The 23,346-nt window shown below is 41.2% G+C and overlaps 1 protein-coding gene across 7 annotated transcripts in view; it reads left to right on the forward strand.

The window, feature by feature from the left end:
• The window catches only part of ttn.2 (titin, tandem duplicate 2), a 268,791-nt gene that overhangs the window by 132,158 nt on the left and 113,287 nt on the right, over positions 1-23,346 (forward strand). For all 7 annotated transcript variants that reach the window (XM_041807290.1, XM_041807295.1, XM_041807291.1 and 4 more), the window contains 10 exons: positions 290-334; positions 3,887-3,937; positions 4,945-5,340; positions 5,428-5,706; positions 6,940-7,209; positions 7,318-7,457; positions 7,556-7,682; positions 16,999-17,141; positions 22,064-22,187; positions 22,683-22,949. In XM_041807290.1, coding sequence (XP_041663224.1) covers positions 290-334; positions 3,887-3,937; positions 4,945-5,340; positions 5,428-5,706; positions 6,940-7,209; positions 7,318-7,457; positions 7,556-7,682; positions 16,999-17,141; positions 22,064-22,187; positions 22,683-22,949 — 1,842 coding nt within the window. The remainder of the gene's footprint in view (positions 1-289; positions 335-3,886; positions 3,938-4,944; positions 5,341-5,427; positions 5,707-6,939; positions 7,210-7,317; positions 7,458-7,555; positions 7,683-16,998; positions 17,142-22,063; positions 22,188-22,682; positions 22,950-23,346) is intronic.

Raw genomic sequence — 23,346 nt, forward strand, 5'->3', positions numbered from 1 at the left:
TGCCAGATTTGTCTTTTGACACAGCTTAACTTTATTGACCTCTTTATCTTACTCATGCATAAAATACCATTTCATTCATCCAAGTCATGAGATTTTGGACTACATTGCTTTTGCATCCTTGCCACAATTTCCCATCATCCACCTTCTGAAATGGAGTATTTATTTTTGGGTGTGTCTGATGACAAATCTTCAGTTTTGTGAGGTCTTCCCCTTATTAGTCAGTGAAATGTTGTTCCTGAATGATTTAACGTCCTGACTGACAGTGTTTTGAACTATACCTTTGTATTAGATGAAACCAAGGGACCGGTCCAAGCACCAGGAGGAGTCAAGAAAGGTAGGAGAACTAATAATCACTCACGTTACTTCACACAACTCAGAGGAGTAAATAAAAAAGGCATGTAGAGTTACACATCGTGATTCTGTTGAAGTGCTTCATAGTAGCCTTACATCCAAAAACTGCAAAATGTTCAGGATTGCATTTTAAGCAGGCATGCACCGACAGATTTTAATGGATCCTACTCACCGAAGCATCTTCGTGCTCACAGTGATGAAAACCACAACACTTCTGCTCCTTTAAAGGTTTCAACCCATCAAAAAACCTTCACAGACTGCTCAGTGCACCTACGCTACCATTTTCACACCGGACTTTAGCTATTTTTAAATCGAAATACCTGAAAGTTCTTATTTTCTATAAGAATGGTTAAAGAATAGTTCATTAGTTTACTCACAAAGAAAAAAAAGTGAGCAGGAACTCCTGAAAGAGAGAATATTTCCATGCAAGTGTTGATTATTGGAAGTTAAGTGAATCATTTTGCACCTCCACTCTCAGCTATTTCTTAATGCATAACTGTATTAAACACTATATCTGCCATAGCGCTAATGTTGTCTAGCTATAAAACCTCTTATTTTATCTAATCAATTTACATTCAAATCCACTTTACTTCTTCTAAAAACTGCAGCATGTATCAGATAATCAATTAATCATTCTATCAATTAATCAATCTTAGTTTGTACTGCACCAATTCATGATTAAATTCATCTCAAGACTCTTTACAAAGAGGGCCAGAAAATAATTATAATAGTAATAAAAACAATAATATTGATTATCTATCATAATGATAATAATAAATACAATAAGCTAAACAGTTTCATTAATAATCATAACTGTTATTATTATAATGATAAGAAGATACATATTTTATTACTACTACTAATGCTAATACTACAATGATAGTAATAATAATAAGATAAATCATTTTAATTATTATAATGAAAACAATTATTGTAGTAGAAATTGCTTTTTATTGTCAATATGAAAATAGAAATTATGGCACAATCTTAACAAAAGGACATAAATAATTGACTAAAACTATGATGAATTGTGAATTATTATTGATCTTCAGCAATTAGTTGTGATTAGAAAGTTTAATTTCTGGACAGCCCTGGTTTTCAAACATAAATCTAGAATATCTTAATTCTCTGTAGGGATCTCTGATTATTTATTACATTCATGTCACACAAAATTGGTTCAAAGAAATGAAAATATCTTTTCTAGTATACATACACTTCCCTGTACCATTCTTCTGTGTCGGTTGATTTTGGCTAAATTCTCCTCTGTGTCTGTTATTGTTTTAATGTAAGACGTGTTTTTTATTTAGGTTTAGTTGAAAATGTGTTTGTATTTGCACAACTTTCTCTGCCAGTAAAGTGTCAATTAGTGTTGTCAAATCTTTGCTGCCTCAGAACCACTTCTGCCTAAAAAAGGTAAAATTCATACAGAAGAGGAGGGAACATTTGAGATTCCCACCTTGAGGAAAACAACCAGAGTCGTAAAGGAAGTTCAAGAGGAACAGGAGGTGATAAAGCTGAAGAAGATTCCCTCAGTTCCACCGAAAGACGTGGTGGAAGAAGAAAAACCTCAGAAAGTCACAAAGACCACAGTCTTCCATGTTGAGGAGTTGGTGCACAGAGAAGAGGCCGTTGAGATGTCCATCGTCACCAGGAGAACAGAGGAAGAGAGGATCCCTCGAGATAAAGCAGAGTTTGTGAAGAAGCCAGAAATTTTGGAGGCTAAAGAAGTAGAACAAAAAGAAGCTCCTAAAGATGCATGGACCCGCCAAAAACCTACCCCAAAAGATGAGAAACCAGAAGAGAAGATTACTCTGAAAAAGACTACCAAGGCCAAAAAGGAAGAGGAACCCGCTCCACCAAGTGCAGCCCTGAAGAAAGTGAAGAAGTTACCTTCTGAGGAAGTGGAACCAGAAGTAGTCAAACTCAAACCATTTGAAAAGCCAACTAAACCAGCCGAAGAGCCAGAGAAGGATAAGAAGGAGATGCTGGACAGGGATACTGTTCCTTTCCAAAAGGGAGAAAGAACCCCCAGAGAGGTGGAGCCCAAAGAACCTCCAAAGAAGCCTGAGAAACCACCTCCAGAGGTAAAGGAGCCAGAAGCAAAGGTGCCAAAACCAGCAGAGAAAAAGATGACTCCACAAAAAGAGCCAGAAGAAGTAAAACCACCAACCAAGGTGAAGAAAATCCCACCCAAGGAAGAAGAGATAGAAACAGTCAAGCTGAAGCCCTTTAAGAAACCGTCCAAAGAGGCTGCAGAGCCTGAGAAGAAACCAGTCGAGGAGAAAGAGAGGAAGCCAATCGATGATCTGCACCGTCAACGCACACCAGATGAAAAGCTGAAAGAACGAGAGCCAGAAATCAAACCGAAGAAACCTGAGATTCCAGAAGCTCCTGAGAAGAAGGAGGAGAAGCCAAAAGAAGTAAAGGAAGTTCCTGTAGAGAAGAAAGAACCTCCTGCACCAGCAGCACCTGTTAAGAAGCCTGAAAAGGTTCCTGAGGAGCCCAAACCTCTGCAGCTGAAGAAGGGAGTCATTCCTAAGGACAAAGAGGAGAAAGAAGAGGTGGCTCTGAAGCCTGTGGAGAAGCTGAAGAAGGTTGAGCTGAAAAAGACACCATCTCCCAAAGTTGAGAAACTTAAAGAAGAGGAGAAAATCCCTGTTGAGAAGATACCAAGTGTGGATAAACTGAAAAAGATTCCTAAAACCGTCTCACCTAAAGAATCCATTGAAGCTGTGACGCTTAAAAAGGTCCCGAAGAAGCCATCCCCAGAGGAAGCTGCAGAACCAGCAAAGCCTGAAAAAAGGGTGCCTCTGGCCAAGGAGGTCTCTCCTGGAGCCGTACAGATAAAGAAGATCGCCACCCAGCCAGAAGAGGAGGTGTTTGAGGAAGAGTATGAAGCTGAAGAGGCAGAGCAGGAGGAAGAAGAGGCCTGGGGCTGGGAGCTTGTTCCCTCTGACGACTGGGAAGGTGTACCAGAGGAAGGTGCTGTGGAGGTACCAGGGGTGGCCCGGAGAGGTGAGATGGTGGCGACCCATTCTCATTGAGTGACGATGGCTTCATCCTACTCTGAATAATCTCTACTCATTTCAACCAACATGCTTCTGTCTAAAGCCTCATTGCCTCATCATTCCTCATCACATCTGACATGATTGACACCATCTCCTTTATGTGTTGATCATTCTATGAGTCCAGCTGTGTGGTCCTATTCACTGCTTTCTGTCATTTCTGTTTATGTTTCTGTGCCTGCCATATCGATACCATGCCATCCCATCATTCCAACATTTGTTCACCAACCTGCCATTACATTTGTGTTGATTATTCCATTCTGTCATGATGTACAATAGCTTTATAATTCATTATACATTGTGTTACAGCTCTGTGGGATTTCTGTCTTTGTTTCTTTGTCATATCATTTCATTACCATCGCTGTCATGTCATATCCTGCTTTTGGGATGGATGCATATACCCCAATATTTGCATGTTTGAATGCATTAATATGTGATTGTGAAAATTCATTTTCCTTATCTTAAAACAGAGGGACAACCAGCAGAAGAAGCAGGAAGAGGCAGAGGTAGAGGGCTGAAACGTAAGTTTGTCTTAATAAATCCTCATTCTGTTCTGTGAATTATCAGCAAAAAGGTCCTATTACCCTTTTCACCTTACACCTAAAAGTATTAAAAAATAAGATTTAGATATATACAAACTCTTACACACTCTGTGTATTGCTAGAATGATTGCAAGAAGGCTGACTAGACACGATCACAAGTATAAAATATGCAAACGTGGGCAGATGTATAAAGAAGAGGAACATAAGATAATTTAAGATTAACTAGTGGAAATGTGCTTGCAAGGTGAGGCATTTTACCACAGTGAGCTTTCTTACAGCGTTTGAGTGAGTTAATGGAACAGTCAGTGTAAATGTGCATATGAGGTGAGGCATTTTACTGCAGTAAGCTATTGTACAATATTTAAGTTAAAGTTAATAGATAAACTAGTGCAAATGTTCCTAAGAGGAGGGCCATTTAACCATAGTGTTTTCTTAAAGTATGTGGGTTTCAGTAAAGGGATCACCTATTGTAAATCTTCATACGAGGGACATTTTACCGCAGTGAGCCATTTTCATCTATTGAGTTACAGTGAGCAGATTTACTAGTGCAAATGTGAATATGAGAAGAGGCCTTTGACCACAGTGAGCTTTCTTGAAGTGTTTGGGTTACATTAAATAGATCAAGTTGTGCAAATGTTCACATGAAGTGAGGCAATTTACCACAGTGAGCTTTCTTACAGCATTTAAGCTACACTAAAGAGATCAACTAGAGCTGTGGCTATTTAGATGATAATAGATAGAACAGCTAGTGCCAATGTGCAAATGAGAATGGCTTTTTACTGCAGTGAGCTTTTCTACAGTATTTGAGTTACAGTAAATAGATCAGTTAGTCTAAATATGCATATGAGGTGAGGCATTTTACCGCGGTGAGCTGTCTAACAGTTTTAGCCACATACAACAGTTGAAAGGAGGCGCTACCCATACAGTGATGCCACTGAACTCTTGTATAGTTTGATGTGAACCAATTGTCTTCCTTTTGTTTCCAGCTAAACAAACCCCGTCCCCTGGAGAAGGCAGGGGCAGGGGCTTGAGGCCTGGTGGAAAGGGCCCATCACCCCCAGAGGAGCCCTTCGCAGGATTCAAGCTCAAAGCTGTTCCTCTGAAGTTCATTAAGAAGCTTCAGGACATCGTGCTAAAGGAGGCCGAGTCTATTGGCTCGTCTGCTGTCTTTGAGTGCGAGGTCTCTCCCTCTACTGCTGTCACTTCCTGGATGAAAGATGACAGTAATCTTCGTGAGAGCCCCAAGCACAAATTTACTTCTGATGGAAAAGATCGCAAGTTGCACATTATTGATGTTCAGCTTTCAGACACTGGTGAATACACTTGCATAGCAAAGAATGCTGGCAAGGAAGTACAGTGCACAGCTAAGCTCATTGTTGAAGGTATGTACATCTTTATCCCTGGTATCTAAATTCTAGCTTTGGCACAAGTTGTCAATTCAAATTGCTCATTCCCTTCTGATCTCACAGAGCTTCCTGTGAAATGGCTCAAAGAGCTGGAGGAGGAGACTTCAGCTCTGAAGGGTCAGCCTCTGTACATGACCTGTGAGTTGAACAAAGAGAGAGATGTGGTATGGAAAAAGGATGGCGAGGTCCTGAAGAAGAAAGCCAACAAGGTTCAGATCAATATTATTGGTATGCAGCATGCTGTGACCATCCAGAACTCCACTGAGGAGGACACTGGCATCTATACCTGCGAGGTGGCCGGCCAGGAGGACGTCAAGACTACAACAAATGTCAAGATCATTGGTAAGAAAAAAAGGGTATGGTACATGTCAATTACACAATGGAATGTTGGTGAAGCTGGGGATGTTGGGAGCTTCTCCCCTCCATTTATGCCAAAAAGTAGACCATAGTTTGGCAACTTTTGGAAAAGAGGGTGGAACTGGTGAGGAGTGATCCACCCACTTCTCCAAAAGGTGCCAAAATTAGGACAGTCAATGTAAGGGAGTTGGACTCAATCCTGAGTGGCTGGTGTTGGATCAATGTCTTCTACGGTCTGTTGCATAATCGTACAAAAAATGCTAGAGACCAATGAGATGGGGTTTCTGCTCCAATAAGCCCGGACTACAAGGAGAGTACATTTAAAGAAAATGTGTCAGTTTACCGACTTGCACATGTCTCTAAACTGGAACCATACTGAGCATGTGCGTTAAGTCTCTGTTATGTTGCCAGTTACATAACATTGGAGACGGTGCTGTTTGATGTCTGAAATTTGGGACCTGTTTTCATAAGGTTCCTTTTTACAGCACCTAAAAAGCCATTGTTATGTAAGCCAAAATGCAATATAAGGATAGCATTAGCTATTAGCCTTAATTTACTTAAACTCCTCTGACCTGGCTTGGTCTGCACCGCTGTTAAAATGTTTAGATCATCAAATTTATGTTAATATTAGACAAATATAACCTGAGTAAATACAAAAGTCAGTTTTTAAATGATGATTTCATTATTAAGGGTAAATCTATCCAAACCTACCTGACCCTGTGTGAAAAAGTAATTGCCCCCTCACCCTAATAACTGGTTGTTCCATCCATGGCAGCAACAGTTGTGATAACTGTCAATGAGTCTTTCACATCATGGTGGAGGAATGTTATCCTACCCTTTTTTGCAGAATTGCTTTCATTCAGTCATATTGAAGGGTTTTCCAGCATGAACGTCCTGTTTAAGGTCACGCCACAGCATCTCAATTAGATTTAAGTCCAGACTTTGACTAGACCACTGGTTTCCAACCTGGGGTCATTTTTCCCTTCATAAATCAAATAATAATTTTTAAAACTGACTTTTTTATTCACTCAGGTTATCTTTGTTTGATGTTAACATTTGTTTGACGATCTGAAATGTTCAAGTGTGACAGATATGCAAAAGAGAGATGAAATCTAGGAAGGGGGACAATACATTTTAACAGCACTGTACATAACGCATTTAAATTTTGCATGTTTACTTTGTAATGCAAAATGAATTCATGATATTGCACTTCAACAGAAATCATTAAGGACTGGATTGTGAAACCTCTGAGAGACCAGCATGTGAAACCAAAGGCTACCGCCACATTTAAATGCGAGCTCTTCAAGGACACTCCCAACTGGAAGTGGCTTAAAGGAGAGAATGAGATCACTCCTTCTGACAAGGTGGAGATCAAGAAGGATGGAAAAGAGCTGACTCTCACCATCAAGAACTGTCAGCCTGAGGATGTTGCTCAGTATGCCTTGGAGGTGGAAGGACGTGTCTACACTGCTAACCTAACACTTGGAGGTTTATTTATCCACCTGTTTACCTTTCTTTTGACTTCAACCTCTCAAACCTCTCCATCATTCTCCTCTTCTCTTGAAATTTAGTTTTAACAATCCATCCTTTTCTCAGAGCGGGAGGCTGAAATCCTGAAGCCCCTGGCCAGTGTTGAGATAACTGAGAAGGAAGATGCCATGTTTGAGACAGAGATCTCTGAGGATGATGTTCCAGGAGAATGGAAGCTCAAAGGCGAGGTTTTGACCAGATCTCCGGTAAGACAGGGCGGGCCCTTTTTTGTCCCAAGCCTTCATGCATGTAAATCTGTATTTTCAGGTACATTTTTATTGTGTTTCAATAATGTACTCATCAGACATGTGAGATCCAGATGGAGGGTACCAAGCGTAAGCTCCACTTGAAAAACTGCCAGGTGGATCAAGCTGGAGAAGTTTCCTATCAGGCTCTGAACGCCATAACCAGCGCAATGCTCAGTGTCAAAGGTAAGACGTACTCCTGGTTTTGTTGGGCATTATTGGACATGAGCTGTAAAAATAAAGGTGTAAGGTCCGCAGACAACTGAATAAAGCTGTAAAGCCCATGAAAGCGGACCGTAGATCTTTATTTGATAGGATTTAATGGTGCCAGAGTAATTCTGCACCACTGTGGGCGTCTTATTGGAGCACCGGAAGAAGAACTCTAACTGTGATTCCAACTTTGTCCAGAGGTTGAAATGTCCTGTTTCTGTTGTTCCATGTGTTCTGTTGTTTATTGGAAATTGTAACCCTACTGGGCGTTTTGTCTGATTTCATGTCTTGTGAAAATGAGTGTACTGATGTCACTCTACAGTACATTCTGTCTGTCGTCTGTTTCGTGTTTTATGTAAGATCTTTGTTCATTGCTTATGAAAACACTGTGTTTACAAATAGATCCACCAGATAATTCCCTTTGATTCACAAGAAGTAAACAAATTTAGGGAGGGTTTGATTTAACAGTCAATGGAAGGAAAGTCTATGTGGCATATTCCAGATTTTGAGGTAATTTAACTGTCTCATAATTCTGATGTCGACTACCAAGGGATCTGGCTTAAATCATTCAGCCAGCACATGGTGTGCATTCCTAGCCTGGATTTCCTAAACTTCTAGACCCTTGAATCAAAAACAACCCAGTGTTGTAAATACCAGACTACATGGTGAACCGGCCTCTTGCTGTAGACTGCCGCTCTGTTGTTGTGCTTCGTTGTGTGGTTCATGTCTGTGCTGTCCTTGTGTCGCCTTTGAATCTAGAAATTCCCATGGACTTTGTCGTCCCGCTGAAGGACGTTTCTGTGCCTGAAAAGAAACAGGCTAAGTTTGAATGCACCATCACGAAGGATGTCTCTAAGGTCATGTGGTATAGAGGGGATGACATCATCACCCCAGACCAAAAGTATGACATCATCGATGATGGAAAGAAGCATATGCTGGTTATAAACTGCTGTGAGTTTGACGACGAGGATAAATACACCATCGGGGTTTTGGACAAAACCTCAACAGCAAGACTCACAGTGGAGGGTAAGTTCTGGACCACACCAAGAGGAGCCTTTATATTCAACTCCATTCATTGAGTTGGTTTTCTCCACTTTCAAACTAACTCATATGAATGTCCCTCACTAATACTACCGTAGGTATCCGCCTCAAATTTATTTCACCGCTAAAGGACCAAACCGTGAAGGAAGGCAATACTGCTCGCTTTGAGTTGGAGCTCTCTCATGAGAACATCCCTGTCACATGGTATAAAAATGATGTAAAAATCCATCCCAGCAGAACAGTGGTCACTCACGTGGATGGAAAGAAGCACATACTAGAAATAAAGGAGGTGACTCTCGACGATATCTGCCAAATTAAGGCTGAGGCCAAGGGAATTCCCTCCATGGCCAACCTCACGGTCATAGGTAAACCAAGATCAACCACCTGTCTCATTTCCTCTTCCAGCGTCTGTTCTTGTATTTCTTCTTCCCCACACCTATGTGTCCATATGTGTGTCAGTCTTTGTGTTCCCATCATATTTGTCAAAAGACTTGTTCCATTTTGTCGTACATTTCCGCCCCTGTCTGGTCATATGTTGTTCTGTATTCCATGTACTGTTTTTGTGCCCCGGAGAGTCATGCAATCATTTTCCCATTCCAGAGGGAGATGCATACTTCACAGTTAAGCTGCAGGACTACACTGCAGTGGAGAAAGACGAGGTGGTCCTGGATTGTGAGCTCAACAAAGACGTTGAAGTCATGTGGTACCACAATGAAGCTGAGATCAAGCCCTCCAAGATGGTGGCCATTAAGGCCGAGGGCAAACGTAGAACTCTTGTCATCAAGAAAGTGGGCGACAAAGACAAAGGACAATACTTGTGTGACTGTGGAACAGACAAAACCACAGCAACACTTCATATTGAAGGTAAAAACACAGTGCTTGTGTTTGGTTTTTGGCATCCACCTTCATCCAGGCCACTTCCCCCTTCCTGATGAGCCTTGATAGCAAACCCTTCATCTACACCGCCTCCTAACCCCACCTCAAACGTCATCACCATTTTTTGGTCGTGGTCTTTGTTCCCGTCACATCTTAACTTCTGTCGTCCACGCCTTTGAATTCCTTCACCTTAGTTTGTATCTTTTGTTTGATTTTGAATAGTTTGTCCATTGTGTGCTATTTAAGACACTTCTTCAGATTGCTTCATGGTTTTTAAAACAAAACCATCACTTTCTGAAGAATAAACCTCCCATTATTGCTCTTAAGTTCTTATGAAGAACTGTGGTACCTCAGTAATGTCAAAGATCCATAAAGAACCAAAAGACCCTGCTAAGAAGTTCCTTGTTGGTCCAGAGTTGTTGACTGTTGACTGGATCATCAAGGTTTGGGCCTTTCGGTTGTTTATGGTCCTTTGGAGAGGATGCTTACAGCATAATGATGAAGTGTATTTTTACAGGAGCCTCAGCTGAGGCTTCTGTATGGTGTCGAGTCCTTATAGCTCTCGGTTTGTCTGTTGTTGACGTCATTGTCACGTGTGTGCTTGTGTGAAGTTTGTTTGAATATTTCTGTCTCTATGTCGTCAATAAGAGCCTTGTCCCTTCTCTTAAACGTCAGCTCGCCACATCAAGGTGACTCGGCCATTGTATGGCGTTGAGGTGTTTGACGGAGAGACTGCTCGATTTGAGGTTGAGCTCAGTGAAGACGATGTCCACGGCCAATGGAAGCTGAACGGAGAAGTCCTCAGTCCATCTGCCGTATGTCTTATTGAAATGCGTCCCAGCTGGAATTCTCTGACCAGTGGTTTGATTCATTTTCATTTTCAGTCTCAAGAAGCCTCATACCTCATATCTGACCTGTTTGGATTCAGATATGAAAATAAGGCTTCTTCCCTCATTGGCTCACTAATGAAAGTGAACAGACCACTGCTTTCATATGTCCTTGAGTCTTCTTGTTTTTACTGAAAGTTTTTCAACCATCAACAGGACACAGAAATCATCGAAGATGGGGCTAAGCACACTTTGGTCTTGTACAACTGCAAAGTGCCTCAGACAGGCGAGGTGGCATTTACTGCTGCCAACGCCAAGTGTTCGGCAAACTTGAAAGTGAAGGGTGAGCTTTCACTTCCTCACTTTAATGGATTTCTGATAGCAGTTTGATTCTGTGGATCTTGAATGCTTGAGTATTCTCCCTTCTTCTTAAGTTCATGAAAAAGAGACATATATTGGTGGATCCAGGAATATTCTTGAGCCGTCATTCTGCACCTTCATGCTAACTCAGTGTGTCTGAATCAACAGAGCTGCCAGTGTCGTTCATTACACCGCTGGCTGACCAGCATGTTTACGAAAAGGACGAGGCGAGGTTTGAACTGGAAATTTCTAGAGAACCTAAAGGCTTCCGTTGGTTGAAGGGACCACAGGAGCTGTCAAGTGATGAAAAGTTTGAGCTCCGGGTAGAGGGAATGAAGCACACTTTAATTATAAAATCTGCCAAATATGAGGACGAAGCCAAGTACATGTTTGAGGCTGAAGACAAAAGGACCTTTGGAAAGTTGATAATCAAAGGTAAATGGTGTTTTGACCGTAAATGGAGAGATGTCCTCATTGGGGAGGGCATTAGTGACCAAACCTAACCTGTATGTGTTCTTTGGTTGGTGTGTGATTACAGAAAGCCTTTAAATGTGTTTATAATTTCTGTTTGCCAGGTATTCGGCTTGAATTTGTCAGGCCGATTAAAGACGTGACGGTGAAGGAGCGTGAAACAGCAGAGTTCAGCGTTGAACTCTCACATGAAAAGATTCCTGTAGTCTGGTACAAAAACGACGTCCGGCTGCACCCAAGCAAGGTGGTGCACATGTCCGAGGCCGGGAAAGTCCACACCCTGGCCTTCAAGGAGGTCACCATCGACGACACGTCCATGATCAAAGTGGAGGCCATGGGCAAGTCTTCAGAGGCCATGCTCACTGTGCTCGGTTAGTACTGGTTTCAAGAAGGAAAGACAGAAAATGAAAATATTAGTTTAAACTGTCAGGATGATCATTTTTAACCTCTAATTTCTTTGTTCTGTCGTTTTTTCTTCCTGCAGAGGGCGATCTGTACTTTACAGTGAAGCTGCAGAACTACACCGCCGTCGAGAAAGACGAGGTGATTCTGTCCTGTGAGCTGAGCAAGGCCAACGGAGAGGTCAAATGGTTCAAAGACAGTAGTGAAATATTTCCCTCCAAGAACATTCTCCTCCAATCAGACGGCAAGAAACGCACACTGGTCATCAAGAAGGCGGCGAAGAGCCATATGGGCCCGTACACCTGTGACTGTGGCACTGACAAAACCACAGCTGACCTGAACATCGAAGGTAAAACTGCACCATTCAAGCCCCTCACCCCGGGCCCGGTCAGGACTGCACTGTCAGGCCCCACCTACCGCCGTTCATTGAAACCCCGCCTCTCCAGGCCGCCATCCATCTCCTGTCCATCATACATAACTGTGTCCTGTCCTCCCAATCTGAATGTTTTCTCTGTGTGTGACCTGTTTCTCTAATACTCCAGGATAGTCCAACCCTAAACATCTAAAGCTCTTTGAATTGACTTAAAGTTAGAAATGTAATATAGTTTAAAAATGTGTTTTACTCTTCCAATGACATATATGTCATATACGACAAGAAGAGGCATGTTATTCAAAGTCAAATAACTTCTGAGCTGTAAATCGTAGGTGCTTACTTGTGTTTTCCTCTGAATCCCGTCGATAAAGACTCCTCTCAGGATCATCACTGAAGTGATTCCTGCCATGACGTCTGTGTTGGATGTGTCATGGTTTGATATATTTTTACATAGATTATTTAATCAGTTAAGTCCTTTGTTGGACTTTTAAAAAGGATTTGTGGACATGTAGAGATGTTTTATGGGGTTGGATTATCATCCAGAGTTTCCTCCTCGTTGTCTGCTTTGCAAAGATTGTAAGTCGCTCTGAAAGAGAGCGTCAGCTGCTCGCTCACTGTCACTGTTTGTTCTCCACTGACCATCACATCCTGCTGACTGCTCGTCATGTACGACTACTCCATGATCACTGGCTTCTCCTACAGATTTCCCTCACCTTCGCCGTCCCTCACGTTCTCGCTCTAACGCCTTTTTAAACCTCCGCAGAGCGTGACATCAAGATCATCCGCCCGCTGTATAGTGTGGAGGTCACAGAGACCGAAACGGCCAAATTTGAGACAGAGATCTCAGAGGGAGATCTTCATGCCGTGTGGAAACTGAAGGGAGAGACGCTCCACCCGTCTGCTGTAAGAACAAACCTTAAAAACAGAAAATATTCATCATCTGTGGGAGGCTCCGTGAAAATGGTCTTTTATCATTATTTTCCTTCACCGAAAGTTTGATTCTGATGATCCAAGTTTGTGGATTTTTGGTTTGTCAGGATGTGGAGATCAAGGAGGAGGGAACCCGACACATCCTCATCCTTTATAACTGCAAGATGGGCATGGCCGGAAGTGTCGACTTCTCGGCAGCGAATGCCAAATCTTCAGCTCAACTCCGGGTCAAAGGTGACAGAAATAACGCTTGAATGAGTCAGGGGCCATCTGTGGAAACAGTGTCAACGTTACAACAGACAACAGCCTGACTGCTGTTTCTGCTGCTCCTATTGGAAATTAGAGTACAAGCATGGTTGATTAACAGATTATAAGAAATACTGCAAAAACACAGGCATTGTATGGAGATATAGTGATATAAAAATAGTGACATTTCACCAAGATAACCTAACAGTTTGCTTTATACCAGGATACCAATAACCTCTGTATAAAGTCGACATGTTAGTATTAAACAGAAGGTAGCGCACAGCTAAGATTGTGAAAATAGGTGGGTAAGTATTTTATCATATCCCTTCTTTATCTGATGGTGTAGCTGTAAAATATTGTCATAAATGAACCATTTAAAGATTATAAACTCAAAATTTATGTTTCTATAGCTGTAATTTAGACTTTAAAATAACTGTTTGAAATCCTGATGGATTTTAAGCACTTATTATTGGCATAAATGAGCTTTAAATGTCTCTTAGTGGGTGCTGAATCCAAGCCAAGCAAACATGAAGCAAGCCACCTGGAAACTCCCGTTAAAGGATCTATTTAGCAACAACAAGTGACGTTTCCAGCAAACAGGAAGTCAGTGAAGACTGTCGGCTCGAAACATCACTTCCTGTTGTTAAAATATCCATTAACAGGATTGTCCTGTTGCCGGGAGATTTTGCTTCTTCATGTGTGTCCGGGTTAGTGTGATATGTATTTGTTGAAGCCTTTAAAGATTTCTTTCAAGGGCTGCCAGTGGCCTTGTGGTGAGGTTGTGCCCTTTGAATGAAGGCTGTAGTCCTCCAGTTGGGTGGGCACTGTTCAAATCTGCCCTGGGGCTCCTTTCCTCCTGCCATTCCTAAGAATGACTATCAAAATCCCATACCGACATGGTACTGATACCTACCCTGCCCCTACAACAACGCAGATAGCCATACTTTACTACGATACGCCGCCACTCCAATGAAAATTGTTATGGAATTTTTGTGATGTATGTGTGAAGTTGCACAGGTTTCCTTTCCTATCCCATATTTGACCGGTCTCTTATAGATATTATTTTTGTGAACCATATTTGATGCCCAGACAGCTTCTAGTCTCCTGCTGACTTTAATCAGTTTATTCCAGTTTATTTAAATACTGAATCAGGCGTCATTCAGGAACTGGCGTCAAATCAAAAATATGGATTTAGCACTGGCATCAGTTTTTGAATTTCCACTGAGATCTACAGAAGAATCCGTCCGTCTCATGTTAAATACGTCACAGGCTGTACCAACTAGCACTGAGAGTTCTTAATAACACTAGATGGAACTAAGTATTGATGAATTGATTCAAATATGTATTTCAAACATGTAATAAAGTATTAGCTGCACAAACATTATTAAAAAATTAAATAATAATTGAGGGACATTTAGAATTATAAACTTAGACTTTTTCTTTTTTATCGATGAACCGAACCGTGACCCCAAAAGCGAGGTAGGAACCGACCCTCTGTGAACCGTTTCACCCCTAAATGATACCCAGCCCCAGCCATTCCTTACTCTATCTCGCCACTTTCACTCGCTTATCTGCTTCCCCACCAAAATAAAGGCTAAAAGCCCACAAAAAATCTAAGAATAAAAGGAGAGAGCATTAAAGGACATCAGGGATTTCTTTGGCTGGCCAAACATACGATTTTCAAATAAATTTAAAAACTATGATCAACCAGAGACAGGAGGATAGTTTCACCCGTGAGACCACACACCTGCTATCTGCAGTAATGATCTCAAAGCGGAGGTTCTACAGACATGTGATCTCACAGAAACTCTACAGATCAAATTTGACCTTATTAGCAAAAACGATTGCCGTTGTCGGCTGGATGTCTTAACATGTGTCTCAGTTGTAGATGCAGTGAAAATTAAAAACTAGGAAAAGAATGAGGGAGGAATCCTGTCTGAATTGACAGTGTAGTTGTTTTCGTGTTCCTGAACTGTAAAAGCAGGTATAATCTGGTTGGTGTGACTGCCCAGTGTGCCGCTCTCGTTGGTTGTTGAGGGTCTTCTGTCATAGGCAGCCCTACCGAGCATTATACATTTATTATTCATTTTTATTACTCTTATTTAATCAGGAGTATTCTCATTGAGATATAGACGTCTCCTTTTAAACAGGAATCCTGGATGAGACAGCAGCACGGACATTTCTTCAAATATTACAAATAACAGACCGTAACAGATAAAGGTTATATCAGTAGACAAATCAGCAGCCAAACGTGCAAAAACACTGGTCAAATTATTATGAAGTGTGTTTAAAATCTCCCAAACTAATGCAACGCTCACTTTTAAGGTGACCCCAAAACCTCAAAAGCTGTTTGACCAATGTCAGAGTGATTTAGAGGTATGTTTAAGGTGATGTATGAAACCTGAGACTTCTAGACTGGGCATGCTCCGAATGATAGCAGTAAAATCGTACAAATCAGGACACTTTAAGGCCCCAAATCTGGCCGTATATCAGGCTTACAGCGTGTCTAAACTGCATGCGATGCCAGCGATTAGCAGCAAAAGTAGCTAGATTATACAGCTTCCTGACAGCCTGTGAGTGATGCAGTTCAATGCAGCACAATGGTAGCTTTGCTATGGACAGGGAACAAGTAAAAATGAATAATATCCATGCCCTTGTTTGAAATGTTTTTCTCTTACTTGTGTCAACATGGAGGCAAACCAGATCAGCTCACAGCTGTCAACAACTTATCAATACAAAGTCCCACGTGTCTGTTTCTTTGCATTCAAAATGAAAGCACCAGATGTCTTATTTTCGTAAAGGGGGACCTTAAATTATCAGCAGAGGATTCAGTTTTCAGTGGATGCAGTGTTGACAGTAGGCGTGCACATTACGGCGTGATATCTGACACTTCCGTGCAGCTAAAACATGGCGTTAAAATCGTGTGGCCATCCTTTGTCTTAATCCAAGCTGATTCAGACCTTGTTTTTACCTAAACAGATCATGAGTTAAAAAGCCCAGATCTCTAAAATAGAGTGTGTAAAACCCATCTGAGCCCTGCAGAGCGGTTTTTGGCGAGCAGATAAAGACCATAAATTCTTCTCTGACACTCGCTGATTAAAGAAGCGTGGAGCTCTCAGCTGGCTGTCGCTGTCGCTGCCAGGCGGTTTTAACTGGCTGTTAAAGGGCCTTAATTCAGGCATGTGAAGAAGCCTGCTGTAAATACTTGATGCCACTTGTTAATCCAAACTGACTTCCTGAGCTGAGTCTGGTCCTGAGTTACAAAAACGCTTACAACACAGCGGAGTTATAACAGATGCTTACTGAACGGTGAAGTTGGGTAACTCCCACTCAGAGCTCCACATTCTCCTTTTCCAGGAAAAATGCCTCCGGCTGATTGACAGGAGCAGATTGTCCCTTCTGATGGCTCTGACAGAGGTGGGCTCTCGGCCAATCACGGCCCTCGGTTATTTTAGAAGCCACATGCCTTATCTAGAGTAGGTTTGCAGTGATTGGCAGGAGGTAGGACGCGACCCCGTCTCTGACTGGGCTATGGCGGCCATGTCCATTTGACGGCAGGTCGTATGCTAATGAGCTGGGCCCCCCAGTGCCAAGTCCCCTGGAGGCTGTGATCAGTTGTCCTGAGGGCTTCAGCGGCCTGCCTTCAGCTCAACCACACCATGAGGATTAGCCACTGAGGATTAGCCCCATCTCTCTGCGCATTTCTTTGGATCTATTGAGCTGTTTGAGGGGGGGGGACTAACCATGTCTTCTCCCCAATCTGAAGCCCGGGTCATCACCCTGCAGAGGCCTCTGAAGGATGTCACCGTGACTGCCGGAGAGACCGCCACCTTTGAATGCGAGCTGTCGTATGAAGACCTGCCTGTCGAGTGGTTCCTAGGGGGTACAAAGCTGGAACCGAGCGACAGAGTAAGTACAGTGTGACACACTTTATTGTCCTTTTGTCAAGTTTGTTCTGGACTCCAGTGCAAATTTCCAAAGACCAAACACGTCCAAGTGAGCCATCACAATGTTTCTGAAGTGATTCAACCCTCACACACCACACTGAGACTCCATAGAGGATCTCACAGCCCAGCCCTGATAGTCCACATCCACTCTGTTTACTGCCGTATTCATACACATTATTCACATTTTAGAGATCCATGCTGCTGCAGCTTCAGCCTCCTTTATATAAGGGCCTTCTGCTGAAGGTTCAGGATTCCAGCTGAGTATTCGATCCTGGTCTTTGGGATAAGGCAGGCAGGAGGGCTTTTCTGCCCTGCAAGCATTTCTGCAGGTTATTTTTAACAGCTGCAGGAGGCCGAGGAGCCAGGCAGGTGGCAACAGCAGCTCCTTCACAACCCTTAGTTTTAAAAGTCACACGTCCGTAAATGTGCTGTAAACGCTGGCTGTTCTGTTGTTGATGTTTTCACGCTGATTTGGAGCAGCTCGCTGTGAGTCTAGGCCCTGAAATCAATCCTGGATTAGTTTGATTATCTGATGTAACGCGAGCTCTGAGGTTTCAAAGACATCTGATCTCTCTCTTGGTTGTGAAAGTGTGAATTACTGTGACAGTCAACACGAATGTCAACTATTCCATCAAATCTGGAGGATTCATAAAATCACCACTATGTGATACTGAACTTTACTGTTTAAATCAGTTTCTTTGACATCAAAATACAAAAAAAGTACATAAGTAATGAGATCAATGGCTGTTTAAGAACCGGAAATATGTGGCTACATGTCTTTTGTTTTTATGTCTGCTTGTTCTTCATATTAAGGATTTATTTTCTGTATCTGTGAAGTAAGGTGTGCACCACAAATCAGGCAATTAAAAGCTCTTAACTGATAATAAATATCTGTGACTGACATAAAAATCACCAGTAAAATGGTCAGAGAAGTTCCATTTAAAATCTGAACGTAGATAGAAAACAAAGCTACAAACAACGGCTTTGTAGAGATGATTAGTTTGATAAAAAAGTGATTTAAACCAAGATTAGACAGTTTGAAGACCTTAAAGCAGAGTTAGAGAGAACAAAAACAGAAAAAGACACAACAATGAAAATTTCGGCAGATTTTAGTGTTGTTTTATTTACATGGGAATAGTGAGCAGTGCCCCCTGTTGAGAACCATAAAACAATAAAACAGTTAAAACCTTTTGCCCTACAACACCAACACATCACACTTCCTACAACTATCTTCGAAATCAGCCCAAAAATGTCCTTCTAAGACATGCAAAATGAAACCAAATCAGCCTACACTCTAAACCCAAATTAGCTAACATTACTAATAAGCAGGAGTGAACCAACTGCCTTATACCACTTTAGTTTTTACACAAGTTGATACTAAAGAGGTCAAGCTGTATTAACATAGAACCTTAATTTAATGCAGTAGGCATATTAAGTGTATGTTAGTAATCTTTACTAAAACCATTAGTTCACATAAATGAAGTCGAAGTTGTATGAAATAACAATGCTAAGTTTAACTTAAATAAAAATATATGAAACTAGAAAAGCACTCAGAGAGTGCAGACCTCTGCCATCAGCCCTATCTCCCTATAGTGAAGAATCCTTTAAAAACATTCCTGGATCAGACGGTGAGCTGGATCACTCCAAAAATCTAATTCGCTGATTACTCCCTCCCTAGTGGGGTGGAGACACGGTGAGGCAAAGCACTGGCTTCTCTACGGGTGGACTGTCATGGCGGAAGCGTTGCCTGCCGGTGCCAACAGATGCACCGACAGTCTCACCCATGTTTTTTTGAAATTTTGAAATAGCCCCTCCCCCCTCTTAAAGAACTAAACATACTAAGTTATCTTACCTTAACATGATCACTGCATTGCATCTTTCAGCTGAATAAAACAGACGACTAATTTGAATGAGTAATGTCAACGTTTTTTTACAAAACATGAAACAATAATTAATGATTGCTAAAAAGTTAAATTTGAAACAAATCTGGGTTTACAGTGTAAAGATTATACCTGTATGATTTAAGATTTAAGGTATTGTTATATCTGAGCTTTAAATAATTAAAACATCAGGCTAAAGACTTGAACATTTCCCTTCTGAGTATTTTATGACTGTATTTCTCAAAGCTGGTTGTGATTTCACTGCTATTTCAGGCTCGGTAATCTCTGCAACAAAACACAAAAACATGTATTTATGAGCCAAAATAAAGTCTATTTAGTCTTATGTCTAATGCAAGGTTAAAATCTGTTATGATTGAGAGTAAATTTATCACTACCGACCCTTGAATCATGGAGTCCCCCATGTTTTGACAACTGAGGAGCTGTTCAACTCCCAATGATTAAAATAAACACAATAACCAGGAAAATGGAAAACACAAATCAAGTAAAAAACACAAAACATGACAGATGTGCTCAGTAGAAATTTGTTTGTACAAAACTGAAGTAGACAATAATAGTCCTGATTTTTATTGTTCTTTAAAACATCAAGAGGCATGATGGGTTGGATAAAACAAAAGTAGATTTAATTTTCTTTTAAGATGAATCCATGCATGTTGTGAGGCCTGGTGGTGTGACATACACTCTGTGGATGTGTGTAAAATCAGCCGTCAGGTGTCAGAGGTCTCTTGGTTTAAATCGGGGGAAGGGGCACAGCTGCCTACGTTCATTTGAGCTGTCAGGACTCAGCTGACAGAGTCTGTGTGAGACCTGGAAACACAAAACCTCACTCCATATACAGCTCTGGGTCCTGTGAACCTGGCAGACATTGTTAAGGGTAAAAAAACGTCTGTTTATGTGCCATTTTTGGGTCTGTCACCCCCATAGATCATGTTCAGGGCAGAAAAAACATTTTTTTTCCAACTCAGTTAACCCTTAGAGACATTTTTCAAGGGGAAATTACCATTAATGCATCTTGAGCCTGACAGTCAAGTTTCAGGGAAAAGAACACACGATTTTGCTTGTTTGTATACCTGAAAGTCAATGTTCAGGGTAGAGAAAACCCACCCAACATTGTTCATCATCCTGATCACAGAAAACCCCCAAGTGTCTGATGTTTTTTGTCACTGCGCTCACAGAACTCACATTCAGAAAGGGTTCAGCTTTTGGACATGATCAGGCTGATCAGTATCTCTCCTCTAGTGGAAAATCACAATCAAGAAGGGGCGGGAATTATGATACAAGCTTTGTCAACAACAATGGTGGCTAAAAAACGAGCCTGATATTGTCTTTTTAAGGAAATGATTCCAAGGTCTATCGCTAGTGCTAAGACAATTACAGCAGTTGTTCACATTGACTTCTTGTTTTCTTGATATTTCCATGAATAAAGGAAATACTTAGCACATGCAGACATTTAAAAACAAGGTCATAGATATTTTGATGATGGCAGGAGTCAGCTTTTGTAACCGAGTAACAATAAATGCTGTGATGGGAGCCGTCTATGGACACAGGCCCTTACAGACATTTTTAGCACCTCTGACTCTTAGGAGCCTGTAGAGAGTGTTCTGGGAGGCAGCACCTTTTCATATTTGTTCATCTAGAAAAATCATTAACACTTTATGATAACCACATACTTCCTTAGCTAAAGTAAAACATCAGCACAGCCTAACAATGGCTTAAAAGCAGCACTACTCAACCCTGCTATACCAAAGAGCCAAATTGTTGAAAAATACCTTTGCAAGAGCCACAATCTAAGTGGTGAAAAGTGGCAAAAAGGGCAGAAAGTATCAACATTTGGTTGAGAAGTGACACAAAAATTAGTTACAGGTTGCAGAAATGGTCATAAAGTGGTAAAAACATGACCAAAAAAAAGAGTGGAAAATGACTTAAATGGGCAAAAGGTGGCAAAAGGTGGGAGAATGGGCAAAAAGTGGCAAGGAGCAGCAAAAACTTTGGGAAAAAAGAGGCATTTAATGGCAAAACACAGCTTATTTTTTTTATTTATTTATTTATTTATTTATTTTACTTTTTATTTACAAGAACAAAGAACATTAGTTCATCATGCGTGATACAGTTAAAATCAAAATGTTCTGTTACACATACATACATACGTACACATACATCTTAACATAAAGTCTCACTATAAAAGGTGCATATACATGATCCATTTTTCCCAGTTTTCCACACACTTTTCCAACTGAAGTCTTAAAACAAAGGCAAAACGCAGCTTAAATGGGTGAAAAGTGGCAAAACTGTGGAAAAAATTGCAAATAGTAAAAAGCAGGATTAAAGAGTCAAAAGCTGGGAAAAAATGGGAAAAAGGTGGCAAAAAGAAGTGACAAAGGTTGACTTAAAGCAGTAAAAATGGATTCAAAGTGGCAAAAATGCAAAATTTCACATAAGAGCCATGAAAATATACAGACAAATTTAAAAGTTGACAATCAAAGCCAACAGTATGAGTGTGGGAAACAAACTGATTAATGTGACTTGAATGGATAATTCCTGAGGTCAAAGTTTCCCTTTATTTAAGGTTTTCTGGGGAATAATATTTCAATTTAAGGCATAAAAGAGCCACAGGTTGAGTTTCCCTGCTTTAAAGGCTTAATTCATTAGTATAGCATTCGTAACCTTTGCCCCTGACTTTACTAAATCATCTATAAGGAAGTTATGATTGTGTTTATAAATGACAGATCAATTACTCAACAGTGCTTTAAACCTTACAGAAATGTGTCGAGGGAGAAAATAAAACCTGACTCCATAAGCCTCATATACTCTGCTAAAAGGAAAAATGTTCCTAACTGTTGATTCCTTATCCTTACAGACTACCTTTAAGGAAAGAAAAATACTACTTTATGATTTTAACCCACATAAAGCTTGATGTAGGTGGACCTGACTGTCCTTGTTCAGGGCAGCATAAGCCCTTTATCTAACGTCTTGTTTTACCTGCCAGGTGGTGCTGAAGGCGGAGGGTAAAGTCTACAGCCTGACACTGCGAGATGTCCAGCTGAATGAGGCCGGACAAGTCAAACTTGGCGCCAAAGACTTCAACACAGAAGCTAACCTCATCGTTAAAGGTGAGACAGAAACACTACAAACATGGTGGCTGTTTGTAGTCCAAGTTTGCTCCCACTCCACACTGTGATATCTTTGGTTTTAGCACGTCTGGAAAGGTCTGCTATACTATCGTTAGACTGGTGTGAAGACACCTGGAGGCTTTTTGAGAGGGAGAAGATAATATTGACTGACTTGGTTTAACAACTTCATGTGCAAAATTTAACAGCTATGTCTAATTCTTACGACACTGTTATGAAACATAGCTCGTGGTAAATATTTAAGAGATTTGTATTTTGAAGGGGTTTAATGTGACATAGTGGTTCTATGTTTTTGCACCAGTAATGGCTGTTGTTTAAAATTTAAACTTTTTAAAACTGACAGAACGGATAATGACAGCTAGATAAACTAATATGTGCTGATGTTAGCAGCTGCTGCAGGCTCTTCCTGAAAGCACTGACAGAGAATCAGACATACTGTTGGGTAGAAGCTAAAAGACTCTGTACATTTACAATCAGAGCCACCGGTGGAGTTCACCAAGCCTCTGGAGGACCAGACGGTAGAGGAGGAGGCCACCGCCACGCTCGAGTGTGAAGTTTCCAGAGAGGATGCAGAAGTACGATGGTTCAAGGATGACCAGGAGATCAGAAAGACCAAAAAGTACGAGATGATCATCGAAGGCCGCAAGAGAGCGCTGATCATCCACAGCTGTACCATGGAGGACGCCAGGACGTACACCTGTGATGCCAAAGACTTCAAAACGTCCTGTTTCCTCAACGTAGAACGTGAGTACAGCAGGGACATACAGCTGCAGAAATGTGTACGAGTTACTGAGGGGAGGCTATTTATTATCAATAAAGACGCTTTTATTGACGAGTTCAGAGATCCTACGCAGAAAAGAGTTGGCAATTTAACAACGAAGGTACGGAGATAACAGGAACACAGTAAATAAAGGGATCCTCAAAGACAAAAGTCAAAGAACCTCTTCTGTGAGGGAATCAGTGATGATGATGAAAGAGCCCCTTCTGATTTTTTTAGACTTGATGAATCCCCAAATACAGTCGAGAAATCTTTGTACATGTTTTAAGTAGGACATGTTGAAAAGTTTCGATCTGCAGTCAAAGACTGCAGTTATTTGTAATCTTAAGCCCAGTTCAGACCAGAGATCCATGAGCCAACGAG

This window comes from Cheilinus undulatus, linkage group 15 (genome assembly GCF_018320785.1).
Source record: "Cheilinus undulatus linkage group 15, ASM1832078v1, whole genome shotgun sequence".
Lineage (NCBI taxonomy): Eukaryota > Metazoa > Chordata > Actinopteri > Labriformes > Labridae > Cheilinus > Cheilinus undulatus.